Below are 19,849 nucleotides of genomic sequence, written 5' to 3'. Positions count from 1 at the left end.
GATGATTATTTTTTATCATTAACAATACTGGTAATTGCCTAGACGATGTGTGTTAGTGAAAGTGTTATCCAATGAGAATGGAGAAGTATATTTTCTGATTAGTTAAAGGGTAATCATTTTAATGCCATATTGAGTATGAATGTATATGTGTGTTTTTGGGAAGTGTCGTGTATGTTAAGTTTTTGAAAAACTAAACCCAAGATCAGCACAGACACTAGCATATGAAGACATGGTAATTTAGACAAACATAAGCTGGTATTGAAATGTGTGGTTCAATTCACAAAGAAATAGTAACATTCTTCAGAGGCATTAAAGTAACAACACTTATACATGTACAATGTGTTTGTTTACCTATGTTAGTTTTATCACAGTTTTTTTGGGTTGGACATTTGAGCATGTTCATAATGGTGATGGTGGTCTGGACCTTGCTAGTGCAGAAAAAAACTACAGCGGCCACAAACACAAACTCTGTGCAGCTCTACTGCAGATTATCTGTGGACAAATCAACCAGATGCACAAAATAGAAAAAAAACCACATAAAACAAGTAGAGTAATGAAGGAAAGATAGCATATAAAAATTCATAGCATAGGAAAGTAGCGTTGTAAAATTGACTTCTATATTTATTGACTTGTATGAAGTGTATACCAATAATGACATTTTGATGCCGAATAAAGATGAATAGAGGTCTTAATTATCTGTTTGTGTGCGTGTGTGTCCATGACTACATATATTCATTTTTCACACGTGTGTCTTTTGGACCTGATATGCACAGGCTCCTAAGACATTACAGTACTTGACACTTATTTATTATGCATTGATGATTGTGTAAATTAGACAAAAAAGATGCTGTCTTTTTATTTGCAGAATGAAAAAAAAAGAAAAAAAAGGGGGTTTGCATTATGCCATCATATTTTCCTCCAAAATAGCACCAATAATCCCTACCTAAATAAATACTCTTGAAATTTACAGTAAAAATATAAAGCGATGCTGTACTTTCAACAGTGCAAACATATGTACATATAAGCAGAATATATATAATGCCAAAAGGTCCCATATCCAGAGTTCCAGTAATATGTGATATGGAGTGACGAACACTGGAGTTAGTTTGTTTTAATGATGCAAGTTAGTTCAGACAGTGTCAGAAAGAGTACTGTCGAATTATACAAAGAGAAACAAATAAACAAAATGGATCTACTTTAGCAAAGATTCTTAAGTACTGTCCCGCTACTACTGACCGATGAATACTTACATTACTTCAAAAGAAGTGTCTGATTTTAAGCGCATGAAAACATGAAACTTTTCTAAAAAGAAGAGTTGCTGACTTCAAGGCGAGATAGCGGTAAAAGTCTACAATAAAACACAAAATACTGAAAAAGTAATGTTGCACGCTACCATTGACCATGAATGTGTGTAACTGTGTGTCAAACTCAGTTAAAATTGAGAATAATGATCCAATACAGATTAAACACTACAGCAGATTGCTACAATATACTATGGGAGCCACACATAAAAAAAACTAATAAAATAAACAAGAAACAAAAAATAGGCTTCTTAGAAATCTGTGGGGAAGAAAAGCTACCTAGTAACATTTAGCACCATTTTCAAGATGAGGCCAAGTATAAAAAACTATGATCAAAGCTAATTTTACTGAATTTTACCGACACCCGTGGTTGTGCCTAAAAAGGTTCACAATTAACCTAAAAAAGTGTTATTACTCTCGAGCTTGTTTAATGATAGAACCATAGTACTGGGAAGGGAATATGTCAGTTGTGTCGTAATGCTGATTTCTGTCAGTTCACAAAAGTAGAGAAAATGATCACTCAACCATTGTAAAGAAAAAAACATTTAGTTGACTTAATCGGGAGTCTGTGCAACTGGCCTAACTGGGCACAATCACTGTTTATTTTCTGTAACTAAGCCTACACGCACACTGCAAGCCTAAGTGCTCAAATAAGATTTTTTTGTTTGGCTGTTCATATTACATAAAAATAATGCAGCCTATATCTGACATTCTGGACTGACGCACATGTGCAAACAACAATCCTCCACCCAGCGCACTCATCCAGACGTAAACAAACAAAACAGAGGAAACACAATAAACTACTTGTTGTTCTCCATCTTTCCAAGATGATTAATTCTAGCTAAAGCGAAAATATGACAAATGTTGAGTTGGATTGACACTAAAGTCACATGAATTCTAATCTGACTGTTCAGACAGAGGTTACATTACCACATGTCAAACATAGATTCAATTTCAATATCATATACAAGTACAGTTGCAATAACAATTATTAAACCCCAAAGCAAATTAGGTTTATTAGCAAAATTGACAAACTATCAGATTGGTTCAATTAAACCAATCAAATGAACCAATCAAACAAGTTCCAAACTCTGGCTAATTGATATGGTTTTGATTGGGGGTTTTGCTTTAAAAACCTTAGTGCCTGCTGCCACCAAATCTTGCTGCAGGTCTTTTGCAGTCACGCAGGAGTCTTTGAGACAGAGACTTTTGGTAGACAGAGATAGCTTCCTTTTTGCCACATCTAGGTAGTTTAGCCAGTGTTCATTTAACTTTAAACTTGTGCACTATGCTTTCATCTGTATCTCTATGAACATTCTGTGATCTCTAAAGTTTAGCCATATTTCTAACATGCAGTCAAAGTCACGGTCAGCAGACCCTTAGTCTAGATTTTAGTTTATCTCAAGCACACCTGACGCAACAACTGAAGCCCTTGATGCCCTACCTGACCTCTCTAATACTCTTGTAGCTGAATGTAATCAATATCCTCACAAAAATGTTCCAACATTTACTGTACAGCCATCTCAGGACGTGAGAATTTGTTACTGCAGCAAAAACTGAATCCACCTTCGATTTCAGAATTTTGAACGATAAGGTGTCTACAAACTTTTGGACATATAGCACTGTGCAAAAATGTTAAGGCAGTCACATAAAAAGATAAAAATAGTCTCAGTACTCCATTTTTTGCTGTCACATAACAATAGAATATCTACAAATAAACATAAATACATCAAAACAAAATGAAAATCAGTTATTGATATGTATATTAGAAGAATACATTTAAAACAACACAGGGTCAGCAATCAGCAAAAAAAAAAAAAAAAAGATAAATATCTGTGAACTCTAGCTACTGTATGAATTTGTTCAATTCCAGCACCAACAGCTCACCTAATTAGATAAAGTAGGTGTTGAATGATGAGTGTAAATACTAGGCTTCCTTAGGATTGAAAATGGTTAAGCTAAAATCACAATACATTGTTTATTTGTATATATTCTAATGTTAGTGTTTTTTAAACAAATGAATATTTACTGCCCTTAAATAACATATTTGTGTGCATGCAAATTGCATATTGCCACATGCTTCTATACAGTACAGTATAGAGTACGAAAGTGGTCCAAACTGAAAATGGCCAATTCAGTGTGTATTTTGCTGTTCCACCGTTTTCACAAAAACAAGCTGGTGTCACATATGAAGACAAAATCGGATTTCGGACACTTTTATATGCAGTGGTAATGCAACTTACGACTGAGATATAGGGATATAGGGCAAGCAGACATACCAGCTCAAGTACATGGAACAGCATGTGGGGGATTGCAGGGAAGAAGGCCATGTTCACAGTTTTCTTTTAATGCGAACAATGCGGTCAATCCCAAACATTTTTTTTAATAATGGAAAGTGATCTGCAGGGTTAACACAACCCCGACTCAAGTGACCAACCAAGTGAACAACCTCTGCACAGCTGCAAAGGGAACACAGAAGTCGACGTTCAGAGGGTATACTTAATACCTCATGCAGACGTTGCATCGGCTAGTGCTTCTGCGTTGTTCAGATGCTTGTTTAAGAGGATCCTTCTTGGGGGGGGTGGCAAAATCCTGCCCGTCCACACTAGTGAGCCAGTAGCTATAAATGCTGGAGAAAAAATGGCAGGTGCCATGTGCACCCTGGCACTCCATGAATGGATGAGTGAGAAAATTCTCCAGGCAGCTTCCTGATGATGTCAGAGACTGGCCGCCGCCCTCATCTCCAGACCCAGTATGCTGGTGGACACAGACCACACCATTATGTCATTTGACTTCAATTGAGAAGTAATCTGGAATTTACACTTTGCCTTTGCATTTGAAACACACACTTCCAAATGTAAACACATGCAATTCATGGTTTGCTAATTAATCATAAATAACCTATTAGTTGAGTAGGTGCCATTACCAAAGCTACAAAGGGTTCCAGATATCAGTGAAAGGTATTTTGTATGGAACTTGCTAATAGGCGCAGATGTGAGATGCTCAGGGTTTTACTAGCAAGTAAGCAACATTTCATTTGTGTTTGTTGACCAGTTAGTTACAGCAACAGATTGGTTACAGCAATAACATCAGAGCTCACCGGCTCTGATGCATCGGCCAGCAGACCCCAGTGCTGACCAGTATTCCACTGGAGTGATGTGGGGAGAAGGTACCATCTGCCAACCTTGAAAAGAAAGGTCCTGGCTGCTGATGACTAGCAGCATAACGGGGCTTCGAACTAGTGATCCACTGGTCAATAATGACAGTGCCTTATTTTGCTGGACCACTCTGGCCCTCCCCCATTGGAGTTATTAAAGCTGACAATTCTCTAAGCTTACCCGTAATGTAGCATGATCTTACACAGCCTTCCGTGGATCTTGTATAGTACTGCAATACTAATAACATACTTTAGTTGAAGATCTGGCTTGTGGGAGTTTTAGGAGAAAACTGTGTACAGTATTATTTTAAGTTATGATGGATCCTACTATTCTATACTATGCTAAGCTAAGCACCCAGTTCCAGTTTCACAACACAACACCCCTTTATTCATATCCACCCTATCCACCCCTCCACACACACATACACACCATTCAGTACTTATTTACAGCATGCACACAAAACCTCATTGACTTACCATAAGGAATGAATATCCAATCCAGAGGGATGTCCAGCTCGGAGGGCACTGAGGTAAGCTGGTGCTCTGGCTGTGAATTGCGATGGCTGGTGATGGAGCTTCACACACCACACACCTGCTGACATGTGGCTCGATGTATTGCCCTGACACAGGCATAATGGGTAATTCCACGGTGGTGGAGAGCCAATAAGATTTGTCATTGCGACTGGCGTAGTTGCAGATGGCCATATTAGAGTAGGAAAAAGGCATAGTGCTGAAGACACGCACACACGAGCCTGCCTGACCTGTTACACACACATGCGCAAACAAACACATAAGCAAACAGATACTGAACTAGTTAGACATCCTTCAGCCTTTCAGGACCACTGCTGGCTGGACAATTTTGGCTGGTCGACCAGCTAATATACAATGGTATCAGTGTCACACACTAACATTTCATTGGCACTGTTGTTCTGAGAATAATATCTGGTGGTCCCTTTCCACTGATGGACAGAGTAGAGGGGGCTGCTAAACTGTAACCTGTACAGTTACTAAGTGCAGCTATATGGTAGGTAGGTGTACCAGAAAATCTGTTGACTCAGTTTGTATATTGCAGTAGCTCGAAGCTAGCTCAATGGATGTGGGTTATTGAAGGACAGGCGCCATCTCTCCACATGTACAATGATGAATGTTCACTACAAATGAGGATGTTTGAAAGCTAATTTGGACAGACAGCGTCACTGCCAGTAATTACTGCATAGGTGGAAAACATACAACAACTCACTTATGTGTTTAAGGACCATTTGTGTCAAATTTAAATGCTGTATTATGTGCATGTGTGTGTGTGTCTGTATGTGCATGCATGCATGCATGTAGTGTAAGTGGCAGACGGATACCCAGATCCTGTGTGTGTGCCATCTCCTGCCCCTCTAGGTATAGTAAGCTGTATCCATGCCAAAGCTCAGTCATGTTCTGAGGGCAAGAAGGTACAATTTGTGTTTGGCTGTGAATGACCAACAGGAAGCCAGAGTTACACTTCATTGAGGGGCCAGGAAATCCAGGTTCTCCTTTAGAGCCTGGCTGACCTAGTTTAAAACAGGGAAAGAGGTAGACAGAACAAAAAAGAAAGTTAGTGACCAAATATCAAGACTGATGTTTCATGACCCTCCCGTCGACTCACTCTTTTTTTCAGGTCAGGAGTTAGTATTCACACAAAGCAGCTAACAAACACAGAGGAATATGACATTGCTTACCATAAATTAATTAATTAATCATTTATTTATTTACAATCTGAAGAAAAAGGAGCTTCAGTTGAGAACCACTCTAATATATGGATGATGCCTGTGCTGACCATAACATAACAGTACTGGTGACAGCCTTGTAATACTGGTTAATACTATCACACACATACCCGCTTCTCCACGTGGTCCAATTATGCCTTTTAGCCCTGTTGCTCCAGGATGTCCTTTTAAACCTGGTGATCCATTTAGGCCTTGCAATCCTGAATCACCGGGTTCACCTTTAAGCCCTGACATTACAAACACAAACTGTAGTTCAGTGTGGCATCTCTTCTAATATTTTTTGTTCAAATAAACAGATAAGACTGATATCGTATTTATGCATGTATTATTTTGTGCGTAAGTGTGTGTAGTTGCACCTTTTCGGCCTTTTCCACCCATTGTTCCTCTAGGGCCTTGAAAGCCAGGTGGGCCACATGGACCAGGCGGTCCACACGGACCTGGTGGCGGGCATGCTTTCATATAAATTACATTCCCTGGTGGTCCGCTAGGACCTAGATTAAGAGAGAAAGAGAGAAAAAGAAAGAATGAATTAGAAAGAAAAAAGTAAACAGGGCTGTGAAACTTTTTTGGAACAGTTTTGGCTCATTTTAAAATTTACATACACCCAATCCACCAGCAAAGGGCTTTTGAAACTAGATGCAAAAGCTACTTCGGAAGCAACATGCTGTCAGCAAGTATGCAAGTGTCTCTGGAGCTCATAAAAGCTAATGCAAGCCGACCCAAAGGGTTCTCCAGCATGAGGACGATTGAGCTGCTAAGACCAAAACTAAACCAACCACAGCAAGCCCTTATGCTGTTATCCAAGGCTGGCTCTGGAACAACTAAAAGCTAATTCAAACTGACTGAAGCAAGCACCAATGCTGTTATACAGTGCAAAGATGCCATGGATCTGCTAAAAGCTAACACTAGGTGCAGTTGCAGTTAACAGGCGAGAGGGCACCTCTGGAGCTGAAGTCAACCTAAGCATACACCGATGTGGTGACCCGATGAGGGGATAAAAACTAATGATAAAAACAAGAGCTGATGTTAATCTGACATAAGTGCATTTATTGCCAACAATAATGTTAGCCACTCACCATTAGCCTATTCAAGTCATGCCTGCATTTATACAGGAATGTAATGTGCAATAGAGTGAACACTGACCTCTGTCTCCCAGCAGTCCCTTGGGACCCTTAGACCCTGCATTGCAACATGGTCCTGGTAACCCAGGGGGTCCAGGCTCCCCCAGGACTCCCATGTCTCCTTTTATACCTGATGCAGATGCAGAATGATTTCACATATAGTGCAAAATTATCTTTGAAAATACATTGGGCAGTTTTCTCAGAAGTGAGACCATTTAGACTGTCAATCTGCTAGGAATTGCTGTTGGACATTTTATGAGTAGCGAAGTCATTCTTTATCAGAATGAAGTGCTACCTAGACTATGTGAATCCCTTATCAACTGTCAGCCTACATACTTTTATGAAATAAAAAATGTGAAAAAGACAATAAACCATATGTAGGGTTTTACGGGATATGACCATTTTTAATGCTTTCCTCATGGCAGGTCAGTAATATTTGTTGTTATCATCTAACACCTGTTTTGGTTAATCAATACATCATTAAGGTAAATCACATGTGACGGAAAAAATCCATTGTGAGAAATCAGAAGCTAAACTTCAGTTCTTTAATCTAGCTTGTAAAGTTTTTTTTTTCAGTTTACTTGCATTTATTATAATTATCTATATTATCTATCTAGTGTTGGGGTGGATACGACATACACTCCAACCAAGTGTACATTTTAAATGTCATTTTAAGGATTTAAAAGTCCCCCCCTATATGCAGTTCAATCAAACCTCAAAACAGTTGTGCTTGTTTATATGACATGATTGTTTATTACCTTTCTGTCCATCAAGGCCCTGGATGCCTGGAAGTCCCTGGCGACCAAAAGGCCCTCTCTGTCCTTTGCATCCAGGAGGACCTGTAGGTCCAGGTTCACCGCCCTCCCCATCCACAGGTATAGGTTGGCCTGTAGGTCCTGGAGACCCCATTAGACCTACAAACAAAAACAAACAAACATTTAAGTAACATTTTAGTTAAAGTTAATTTAATATAATTTTATCATTTTAAAAGATCAATCCAAATCATTGATCATCTCAGTTCTGACTGAATGATGTGTATTGCAGATCTTAACTATCTGATATATTACTGGAGGACTACTGAGAAAGAAAGAATGTGGATGTTCAATAACATTTGAACATAAATGTACATTTATTTTACTTGAGACATCAAGAAAACAAACAAACAAAAGTAATTCAGTATGTAATATTAAATCATTCATAATTTCAGTATGTGGACATTCAGTACAAACTAACAACACATATAAAATGACACTTTTTGCACAGTCCCACATCCTTTTAGGGAAGTTACTGAATCTACTTCTTTGATTTGTTGTGTTCTTCTGCTTTGGATATTCACTCTTGAGCACAATGTCCATTCACTCCCTACCCACATGACCTCCTGTAGGTACACACCTGGTGGACCATCCACACCAGCATAGCCAGGTTCACCACATTGTCCTGGTTTAGGGTCCTTACAGTCTTCACCAGGCAAACCAGGAGGACCACAAGTACCAGGATCCCCTGTGGAAAAAAGAGCAAGAGAGAGACAGACATATAGATGAATAAAGAACAACCTATTGTAGTTGTAGTATTGATAGTTTGGTAAACACAAGAATAGTAGAGAACGCTGTTTTATATTGTGTAGTGTCCTTGATCCTGCACCTTGAGATCGACTGCCCTAAACATTTCATCTATTTAAGATCTAATCAAAGAGCTTCACAAGCAGAATTAGGAAACACTGGGTTAAAGCTGATTCATACCTACTGCATCAGACCAGTCCGACCACTAGGCTCCTCCACCATCCGTGTCAGACCAGCTGTACACCCTCCTGCCCCTGCAATCTGCCTATTGACCTTACTGACCTTACTATCACCTTATGTCATTTCATATGTTGTTGATCTCTTGTCCCTTTACTGATTCTGTAAAGCTAATTTGATTTGATCTAATTTATTGAGCCTTAATTAAAAAATTAACCACAACTTGAGTATGCATAAACTGCTGTAAGCTCAATATGTGTATATGTACACTACTAGTCAAAAGTTGTAGAACATCCCATAGTTTCTCATTTTTTATTAGTGAGTCCTGGTTCCTCCCAAGGTTTCTTCCTCCAGCTCTGAGGGAGTTTTTTTCTTGCCGTTATCGCCTTTGGGTCTTCATGGGTTTTCATGTCTTCTTATGTTGTCGATTTTTTGTCTTTTTACTGATTACTGATTCTGCAAAGCTGCTTTGTGACAACACCAGTTGTAAAAAGTGATATATAAATAAAATAGATTTCATTTGAGAAGCCCAGCTCTAGCATCAAAGTATGCGGTTGCCAGGGATTTAGAACATAGAGCAATGTGGACAGTCCGGTGTGCGCTGTGCCATGTCCACAGTAGACATGAACCAGTCTTTGGAGATGTGAGAAAGAGATGATGGATGAGGTCAGTGTGTACCTGTGGCCCCAGGCAGTCCTTTTGAGCCCTTGTTTCCTGGCTGGGTTGGACCAGAAGGGCCATCCTTTCCATCACTGCCCTTATCACCTCCCAGACCTGGAAGACCTCTATCACCAGGTATATCCATTCCTGAAGGAGGAAAAAGAAAGACAGTAAGAGAGAAGATAAAACAGGGAAACGAAAATATTGCAGGATAAATAGATTGGCATATAGGTCTGTCGTAAGTATTTTTCCATTAGCATTCTATACAGTAGCAATTAGCATTGAATTCACTTGATTTAAAAGTTCACATGATTAAACTATATTACAGCACCACAATGTACCACACACTCACTGCTAAAAAGTAAATGCATTTTGTTTTTGAAAAGGAATAAGTTATATAGTAACATATGGAAACTTTTACACTGGAATTTCTATTGCCTTACTGCAGTTTTACACACTCTCGCTGTTTTCTCTAACAGCTTCACAGAGACTTCAGGGATGTCTTTCATTATGATGTTTCTTATGGTGAATATGCTACATATGCGTTGGGATCAGAAAAACAGTAGTGGAGGGGAACTTCACTATTTGTCTGAAAATCAAGCTTTTACATTAACATTTAGTATACACAATTGAACACACACACAAACTGCCCTTACCTCGTGAGCCGATGATGCCTTTTACGCCCTTTAGCCCATCCAATCCATTTAACCCCAGCGGCCCAGGGGGACCTGAAAGAGAAGCACAATAAATAACCAAACAGTTGCTTGTCATATATTAATATGTGTGTGTTATGTGTGTGTGTGTGCATGCTTGATTGTTTTTGGGGGAGTGTTTCACAGTATTACAGCACTACAGTTATTACAGTCTGTCAATAAAGCCTCTATTCTGTAAAGGCATGTGTGTGTGAACCTGTACCTTGAAGACCACGGCTGCCTGGAATTCCTTTAGGACCAGTAACTCCAGGAGGTCCTGGTGGGCCCTCTGGACCACATTTTCCATGGGGACCCAGGGGGCCCATTGCACCTGGCAGAGACAAATGAAGAAAAAAGGGGCATTTTCTAGCAATTTACTCAACATAAATTAGACAGCCCCTATCTGTGATTGAGGAATTTGTTGAGTCCTTCAGTTAGTTTTACAGCATCATAACTTAAGCAAATCGCAATAAGATTTGTCATTTGTTGCCACTGGCTGCTTGCTAACATGAACACAGGATTTATACAGCAGTATCACATTCATTTACTCAAGCAGGAATGTAGTCAGTACTTTAGAAGTAGTTAGACTTAAACTTGCCCACTTTCCCACTATTTCCATTTTCAAGTTACCATTTTTCCATTTTTCAAGTTATTAGAGTGTGCCAAAAAACAATGAGCTTGTGTATATTTCATAACCAGGGCAATACCAAATGAGAGAAAACTTCTGTCAACAGTTCAAGGAACAGCAGATAAAGTCTACCTGGAAGTCCAGGATGGCCCTTTTTTCCGGCAGGTCCAACTGGGCCAGGCTTTCCACTACACCCTGGGGGTCCATATTCCCCAAGGTCACCCTTTTCTCCTCTAGGAGCTGTTTGTGTGAAATGACAGGGAACACAAAAGGTTTTGTAAAAATATAATTTGTAATATTTTTTTTATGTGAACAAGATTAAAAAATGCAACAATATACAGTCAAAGTACAGCCTCTTTCAATTGTGGTTTACATATCAGGACATAATAAATAAAAACAACCTCAGATGTACAACACTACACAGCAGAAGACTGTGCCACTATTTATTTAAATAACAATGAAGCCATATGTGAAAAACTAAGTACATCTCATGAATCGAGTGCCTGTAGAACCACCTTTAGCCGCAATAACTTGAGGTTGTTATTGTTTTCTGTCTCTTTTTCAGTCTCTCACATTATTCTGGAGGAATTTTGGCTCAAGTCATTGAGGTTTATGCACAGCTCTCCTAAAGTCCCACTACAGCATTTTACTTAGACTGAGGTCTGGACTTTGACTGGGCCATTGCAACACTTTTATTATTTTCTTTTTTAGGCATTCTGTTTTAGATTAGCTGCCGTGCATTAGATCACTGTCTTGTTGCATCACCTAATTTTGTCTTGAATGCTTTCCACTTGTGAAAAATGGACTACTTCCTTTTCTAAACAACTGCTTCTCTAAGATCATTACTGATGTCTTTCCTCCTAAGCATTGTGTTAACACACACCTGAAAGCTTTGGACCAGCAAACGGACAGTTTTTACAGAGATGGTCACACTCGCTGATAATCAAGAAATCAAGGATAGCAGCACCTGACTACTACTTACCCTCTTAATTTATATAGAAGCAGTGAGGGTTTACTTATTTCTTTACACAGTGTTTCTGCCTTTTGGCCTAGTTTTTGTTACATAAATAATGACATGGTGGAGTGTGCCGTGTGTTGTTGTTCATCTGAGGTTGTATTTGTCTAATTTTAAGACCGGGAAATCAAATGACTAATGACAAGCATGTCAAATCGAACTGTTCTTTCTTTCTTTAGCAACATTTTAACTATTAAAACAACAACATCTAAATTATAATCAAACACCACATATTCCACATGAAAATAAATAATGCAAATATTGACTAAAATTTCTCCACTTATATCTGTGAGCAATGAGTAAGAAATAGTTCATATCAAATTACACCAAAGATACACCAAAGATTTAATGACATACAGTAACATACAATGACATGCAAAGAACGAGAGACACACATTTATAGAAGTAATCTTTCGAGAACTTGTTTCTGAGAAACACGCCAAAACTAATTACAGACAACTGATGTTTATGTGTATGAGTGACAAACATATACAGACAAAAAACAAACATCGCTTCTGAGAAGAATCACTCACTTATATTTATGTGTGCATAAATCTTCACATAATGCAAAGGTTTATTCAAATAAAAGCTGGGATCTAAATATAGCACTGGACTTTGGAATGTTTTTAAGAGTATTCAAACAGATGCTTTTCGTTCTGCACTTGCCTGTGTTGCCATCATCTCCACGTGAGCCTTTCACACCTGGAACTCCAGGTACACTTACAGAATCTCCTTTATTACCTAGACAAGAATATTAACTACTTAGAAAAACAAGGGCATTTGAAGGAAAATGTGTGATATGTATGCATGGATTGATTATTGTAATGGCTGAGAATTGAGATGATTATTTAACCCCTTAAAGCAGCAAAGCTTATTACACTATTTACTAACTACAGGGACGTCTATACAAACTATTGGGGCTATTTTTTGATATCAGTAATTCCCAGCAAAGTGGAAGCTGTTTAATAAGATAAGAACATCCCCATATCTAATACATTTGCTTTGGAATGAAGTGTTCAAAAAGCTCAGATGGATGTAATGTTTGTATGTCAACTTTTGGCCATGTAATATATATATGAACCCATGTCCATGAGATTTTGTATGGCTTTATGATTTTGTATGAGAGCATGTATGTTTGTGGCAGTGCTGTGCGGTGGAAAATGCTTTGGTTCATTTTACCTTTAGGTCCATCAAGTCCATAGGCACCCGGTTTTCCAGGTAACCCATTCAACCCTGGGTCTCCCTGATGATGAAGACACATTTAAAGCAAGTCAGTATGTGGCAGCAATATGAATGTGAATACATTCATGAATAATGCCAGTCCATTATTATTACTCACTGTTTATTATTGATGCATATTTACACACTGGTTTTGCAGACATGCTTAAAGATAAACTGATTAAAAAACAACACTGGGTTTGAATTGTGTGTGCGTTACTTACTAAATCTCCAGTCATTCCAGGGAATCCTATGATGCCTCTTGGTCCTCGTGGCCCAGGTACTCCTGGCTCACTAGGTTTTCCAGGTGTACCCGGTGGCCCCCGAGGGCCACTCTCAAACCCTGGAGGTCCATATTCCCCAGGGTACCCATCTAAACCCTTTTCTCCCTGGACACCTTTATCACCTAAAGTGGGAAAATTACATACTTGACAATATTTCTTGATCTTCTGTGCTGAGTGCTGAATGGTACTCCAACTACTAAAAGCATAACTATATTGTGCACATGTATCACAGTATAATGTTTTCTATTTATTAAGTTTTTAAGCCTTTTGATCCATTCCTTTAAAAAAATAAAAAAGTTCCTGATACCTTTTAAATTACAATTTGTCTAATTCTTACACACAGCACACTTAAATATTTAATACATGAACATTACATATATATAAAATTATGTGATTTTCACCTCTGGTTCCAGTGAAGCCGTTCAATCCTGGGGGTCCTTTTGGTCCTATTTCCCCTTTTATCGGAATCGTTTCAGTTTCGCCTAAGGGCCCAGGAACACCTGGCTCACCTGAAGGAAACACAACACTTGCACCAACTGACATTCTTTTACTTGCGTCCTTCTCTCCTCTGGCCTACCACTGCTCAACATTGTGGACCTATAACCACTGGCAAAATAGTCATATAGCCTTGTTAAAACAAAACCTTGAAAAACGAAAAACGGAGATACAAGTTTTTTTGTGTGATGCCGCAACTTTGTTATACTTTCTTACATAATGTGAATAACAATGTGAATTTTTATAACAATGTTATTTACATTGTGAGTAAAATAACAGGATTAATGCCAATACAAAGCAATTAATTTTTGTACACTAACTTTCACTAAAGGCAAATGTTTGTTCTTATGTCAAACTGCCAATTTGGAGATACAAGATATTTGCATGACAGATATACATTATATGGACACAATTATTGGGACACCTGCTCATTTATTGTTTCTTCTGAAATAAAAAAAGGCTTTCTAACAGATTTGGAGCATTGCTGTGTGGATCAGTGACAGGAGCGTTAGTAAGATCAAGGTTTTGGATGATCAACACTTCACCTTATCCCCAACTCCCCATCTCAGCTCAAACATATTGGATGGAGCACAATTGGTCCAGAGAACAAAGTTCCACTGCTTCATAGCTCAATTGTGGGGGCTTTGGTGCCAATAGGTTCATGATTATTTGCTCAATCATGAATTTTCTATTGTCAATTCTTCTCTACAGGGACTACACAAGCTGTGTGTGTGTGTGTGTGTGTGCATTTGTACATCTATGTCAGCAATAGGTGCAACTTAAAGTATTGGAATGCATTCATTAGAAGGGGTGTCCACAAACATCCAGAAATATAGTGTATATATATTTTTTTTATTATATACTTAATTATAAGTATATTGAACTTAAAAAATGTATTGCAGTGTTTAATGAAGTACCTTTCTCTCCTTTGAGACCATTTTCCCCTGGAAAGCCTGTCCTCCCATCCATCCCCTTTTCACCTTTTAAGCCAGGAAGACCTGGATTTCCAGTCATACCCGAACCACCAGGTGGACCATCCCTACCAGAAGGTCCAGGCAAACCTGAGCAATATCACATCATATAACAATTTACCCATACAAAATATAATAAAATATAATATAATGTTTATCAGATGCATTTTACTTCTTTTCCTACCAAAAATATATGATTTTTTTGGTGAATCTTGTGAATCTCCTTAGAAAACCTGTTTGTTTAAGTATTTGCTTTATATTGTATTTACAAGCTAGCTACAGTGCCCTGCATCATTTTTTTGTACAAAGACACACTTTGACACATGTTGGATATGCTCCTCCTGCCACAATGCGCAAATTTTAATTCAATTTCATTTTTTCAATTCAATTCCATTTCAATTTAAGTTTTTTGGCCTTCATTATGGATTCACCTTTAGAATTCCAACACTTTTTACAAAGCCCACTTCATTTCAGGGCATCATAATGTTTGGCAAGTTTTTGCATTATTATTTAACATGAGGGCAAGAGCTGCCCCAATAAAAGTCAAATAACCTATTATGAGGCTGAAAGATGAGACTAAAGCCAAGTCATTAACTGCTGATGCCAGAACAATCCTCAAAGTGGTAGAAAACAAAAAACCTCAGTTGTCTGTCAACAAATCAGAAACCACCTTTAAAGTAAAAAATGTTTTGTGGACATTGAACAAACAAAATTATTGAGTTATTGCAGGGCTAAGCCAGTTAGAATATTTATTTCCAATTGAGAAATTAATATTGCCTGTGTAATGAATGTACGACATTGATGTATCATCAAATTCTGGTAGAGAAAGAAACAGGCTATCTGTTATGACTTGCTCTGTGCAAAATGCATTCATTCTTAGCAAAAACGCATCTGTTGGAGGATTACGATTACATTTCTGTATTTGATTCTAATTAGAATTTTTAAAAGAATTTTAAGTCAGTTCAGTTCAGCATTCTTACCCTTCAGTCCATCAGCACCAGGAATTCCATTATCACCAGCTGGTCCAGGGGACCCCTGAATACCAGCGGGTCCCTGAAGACCAGGGGGACCACAATTTCCTGAAATACCTTTGGGTCCCTTTCCTGTGGGGCCAGGCTGACCAATAAATCCTTTCTCACCATTGTAACCTAAAGCACACCGACATAGGCACAGACACACGCAAGCAAAGATGTAAGCATTCAGATCATATCTGGTCAAAATAATTTTAACAGTTAGTGGTTACCCCTTTGAACTGAATGTCTTGCTGGTGATCCATTCTCAGAATTTGCCAATGCCTCATTTAACTTGTATAAATCTTCTGTCAACCAACAACAATGTTAATAAATCTTCATCATATCAACATATCAAATACATGCGGTAAACGGCATGAAAAATCAGATTTTTAACAGTAAAGAGCAGATGGAACCTATCATGTCTGATGGTTAATCTACTCTTTGCTGTCAATAAAGTGATTTTTCAATTATGCTGTTGCATGTATTTGATATGTAAAACATCCAAAAATTGTTAAACTGTGTCACAAAGTGGAGTTGTGAAATAACTTTGGAATTTTGGGAGAAGGAACATGACAACATCCTATCAACGTCCTATTTTATCCCTACCTTGTTCACATGTTCACAACAAAGTTTTCTCAATCCATCACCACCTCGTCTGCTCCCTTTCCCTTTCCCTTTGTCATATCTCATTCTTGCCTCCCCCTTTCTTACACTCTCCTCCAGTATTATCACATGCTGATGACATGGTCCAAACTTGCTAACTGTCTTTATAAACAAGAATACAGATGTAAAGGGTAGCTCTATGGCAAGGCCTCCTCCTGCCACCAGGAGTCACGCCAGCCAGTAATTTACACCTGGGCAGTAGGCTATATAAGCACTCAGATCCAGTTGCCCCGCTGCTGGATCTTTGCCTCTGGTTGAGTGCGTGTATCAGCCACATTCCCGAGCCGAAGGCTGAGTGGGTGTCACTCTCCTTCATGTGTTTCTCCCGAGTTTGATTCCCTCTGTGTGAACCCCAAGTTTCCCCTCAAGTTCCCTGTGTCTGTGCAGTGTGTGTGTATGTGTGTGTGTGTGTGTGTGTGCGGGTTAGCACACATACATTCGTTTAGCAGAGGAAGGCAGGAGTGTCTGCCTTCCCTGGTGTGTGTGTTTGTGTGTGTGTGCGGGTTAGCACACATACACTTGTTTAGCAGAGGAAGGCAGGAGTGTCTGCCTTCCCTGTAACTTCTCAGTTCTCTGGTTTCTTTTGGGAGATCCTTTTGCCCTTAGTTTCCATTTTTTCCTCAAGCTTTTCGGGGCAGCCAGCATTCTCCCCTGGCATCCTTTGTTTGTTTTCCTGCCTTTTTCCCGCATTAGACGCGACATCTGCTTTGTTTATTAAATCCACCCCTTTTAAGTTTTGTTTGTTGGCCGCTTTGGTGAAGCAGCAGCACGTCGGTCTCGTGACGTGGGGGCCTGGGTTCAAATCCCGGGTGGCTTTATTTCTCGTTTCTGTTTTCTGTCAACACGGAGACCTGGGTTCAAATCCCGCTGTAGGTGTGCACCACATTACAGCAGGTGGATAGGAATACACTTCATATGCTAGTCACGGAAAGTCAAAAGTAACTGCGGTGAGATGTCAGGTTTGATTATGTTGAATGATCTCTTCTCTGTAAGTGTGTTTCGAGTCAAAGGGTAAAAATCATAGGCATACTTTGAAGGCAATTTTAGAATGTAATATTTCTATTTCTATAAACAGATCATTATTTAATTACAGTGCATTTGATTAATGAAACCAGCCTCCTCACCTGGATTTCCTAGGCTGCCAGAGGGTCCTTTGTCCCCCACTGGGCCATCTGGTCCACTGTCACACTGTTTTGGAGATGGCCCAATACACCCCATTGCCCCAGGCTGTCCATTAGATCCAGGCTCTCCTTTTCTACCTTTAGTTCCAGGTACACCAGGAGTGCCTGTGCAGCATAAACATACACCATGTAATATCTTTCTAATCTCTCACTCTTGGTAAGTACATTGCTTATGTTAAACCATCCTAAAGCCTGCCTCACAAACCGCAAAGGTACACATAACAGTGAGTGATCATTTGTAATCTTCATTTGTGTAGTTATACTGTATATTTGAAGCCTGAGAAATTCCTATTATTATACCTTTGCCTTAGAGAGCATTTCCGTTCTGTTCCAGGTGGGAATAATACAATTTTACTACACAAATACATACCTAAGAAATACCTAAGTAATACCTACTTTTACATGGTTGTTGTTCAACTGTTTTTCAAGGCTGTTTTGGTTTCTTTATTTGGAAATGACCATGATTCTCACAAATTGATCTGGATTTTGCAGTCTTGTTGCAATAAACGTATGAACTATAATCTGGTGAGTTAGTGGCACATTTTAATACTTTAAAGAGCAAATCCACCCACATATCAGTGGGTCTCTCCACTCAGCACTTTAAAAAAATAACATGTTAGGGGATTGACAACAACCGTGCGGAGACAGGGTTTACTGAGACATGCAGGGTAGCAGGACAGAAAGCAAAAGATGTATGAAATATTGTACATAATCCTTTGTTTCTGCATTGTCATACACAATACTTATATATTAATAATGTTTTCTGTGACTTTTTGTCTAAACTACCACTTTAAAGCAGTCATTGTTTCTGAACTCTTCTAGTACTTAGTCCACAGGGTCCACAGGTCATATGATTTCTTTGATTTTCTTTTCTTTTTTCTAAGGGGGAATGAAATAAGGCCCCCAAAAAAAACAACTTTTACTTTACACTCTTACCTTCACTACCCATTGGTCCTGGGGGTCCAGGGACTCCTTTGGACCCTGTGCGTCCACTGAATCCATTGACACCCATTGGCCCTGGAGCTCCTGCAAATGAATTTCCAGTTGATCCTTTTAATCCTGGGGGTCCACGACTGCCAGGTGTCCCAGCCTGTCCACCATAACTATAGCCATCAGGACCAGTGTCTCCTGGGTCACCCACAAAACCAGGAGACCCTGTCAAAAAAGGACTGATTAGTTGAGAAATGACAGGTAGATCCACCACTTCACAATCATAGTAATAATACAGTTGTGTGCTGTCCATGGTGCTGAAATATCAACTCATCTCCAGTTTTAGCAGCTAGAGAGCTGAGAGATTTAAAGGTAAGAAGATGACTAAATAAAAATTTATGGCAATTGAATCATGAATCAATCGGAATGAGATGATCAGAGATAAAGTGATGTCCACCACTACTAGTCAACATGATCTGTCCGTTTCCTTTACTGGCAGATATGTAAGTCTTGTTTACCTAACCGGTAAAGGATTCTTGTCGGCACTTTCACATGTTTCTTTTCATTAAATGCTTCACAATGTCTACAATGTTGCCTTTACCACCTATTATCCTATTGTTCTAAAAACTAACAGTTTAGTTTGGAGCTGAAATCATTGCAGACAAATTATGCAAAGCCCTTTTGTGATTTTGGCACATCTCCCTGACTCACAAATTGTGAAAATGTGGCTTTTCTCTACCTGCTGGGCCATCTGGACCTGGTTCACCCACGTTGCCAATTTGTCCCTTTGGTCCTGGTCGGCCTTTAGGCCCACATGGGCCTGGAATACCGTTCTCTCCTTGAAAACCTGGACAGAATTTACACATTCAAACACCTTTATTATTTAAACATCATTGTTATTTTTGTTGATTGGTATTGGTATTGTTTAAAATAAAGAATTCCTCTTGTAACTTATTGCACTGAGTAGGGAAATCTATGGGAAGGGGAAAATCTACACTGTCGATTTGTGGAAGCTGAATGTAAAAGT

The 19,849-nt window shown here is 39.0% G+C and overlaps 1 protein-coding gene across 1 annotated transcript in view; it reads right to left on the bottom strand.

The window, feature by feature from the left end:
- Positions 1–3,800: 3,800 nt before the first annotated feature.
- The window catches only part of col4a4 (collagen, type IV, alpha 4), a 52,083-nt gene continuing 36,034 nt past the window's right edge, over positions 3,801–19,849 (bottom strand). The window contains exons 30-50 of the mRNA XM_072690913.1: positions 19,562–19,669; positions 18,829–19,047; positions 17,836–17,997; positions 16,016–16,183; positions 14,982–15,125; positions 13,971–14,078; positions 13,510–13,691; positions 13,247–13,310; positions 12,734–12,808; positions 11,185–11,292; positions 10,648–10,755; positions 10,389–10,460; positions 9,751–9,879; positions 8,729–8,836; positions 8,095–8,250; positions 7,359–7,466; positions 6,572–6,706; positions 6,326–6,442; positions 5,811–5,999; positions 4,936–5,219; positions 3,801–4,058 (exon numbers count right to left, since the gene is read on the bottom strand). Of these exons, the coding sequence (XP_072547014.1) occupies positions 3,801–4,058; positions 4,936–5,219; positions 5,811–5,999; positions 6,326–6,442; positions 6,572–6,706; positions 7,359–7,466; positions 8,095–8,250; positions 8,729–8,836; positions 9,751–9,879; positions 10,389–10,460; positions 10,648–10,755; positions 11,185–11,292; positions 12,734–12,808; positions 13,247–13,310; positions 13,510–13,691; positions 13,971–14,078; positions 14,982–15,125; positions 16,016–16,183; positions 17,836–17,997; positions 18,829–19,047; positions 19,562–19,669 (3,002 nt within the window). The remainder of the gene's footprint in view (positions 4,059–4,935; positions 5,220–5,810; positions 6,000–6,325; positions 6,443–6,571; positions 6,707–7,358; positions 7,467–8,094; positions 8,251–8,728; positions 8,837–9,750; positions 9,880–10,388; positions 10,461–10,647; positions 10,756–11,184; positions 11,293–12,733; positions 12,809–13,246; positions 13,311–13,509; positions 13,692–13,970; positions 14,079–14,981; positions 15,126–16,015; positions 16,184–17,835; positions 17,998–18,828; positions 19,048–19,561; positions 19,670–19,849) is intronic.

The sequence above is a fragment of the Salminus brasiliensis genome, chromosome 11 (genome assembly GCF_030463535.1).
Source record: "Salminus brasiliensis chromosome 11, fSalBra1.hap2, whole genome shotgun sequence".
NCBI lineage: Eukaryota > Metazoa > Chordata > Actinopteri > Characiformes > Bryconidae > Salminus > Salminus brasiliensis.
This window is presented reverse-complemented; position numbering and strand designations above follow the sequence as displayed.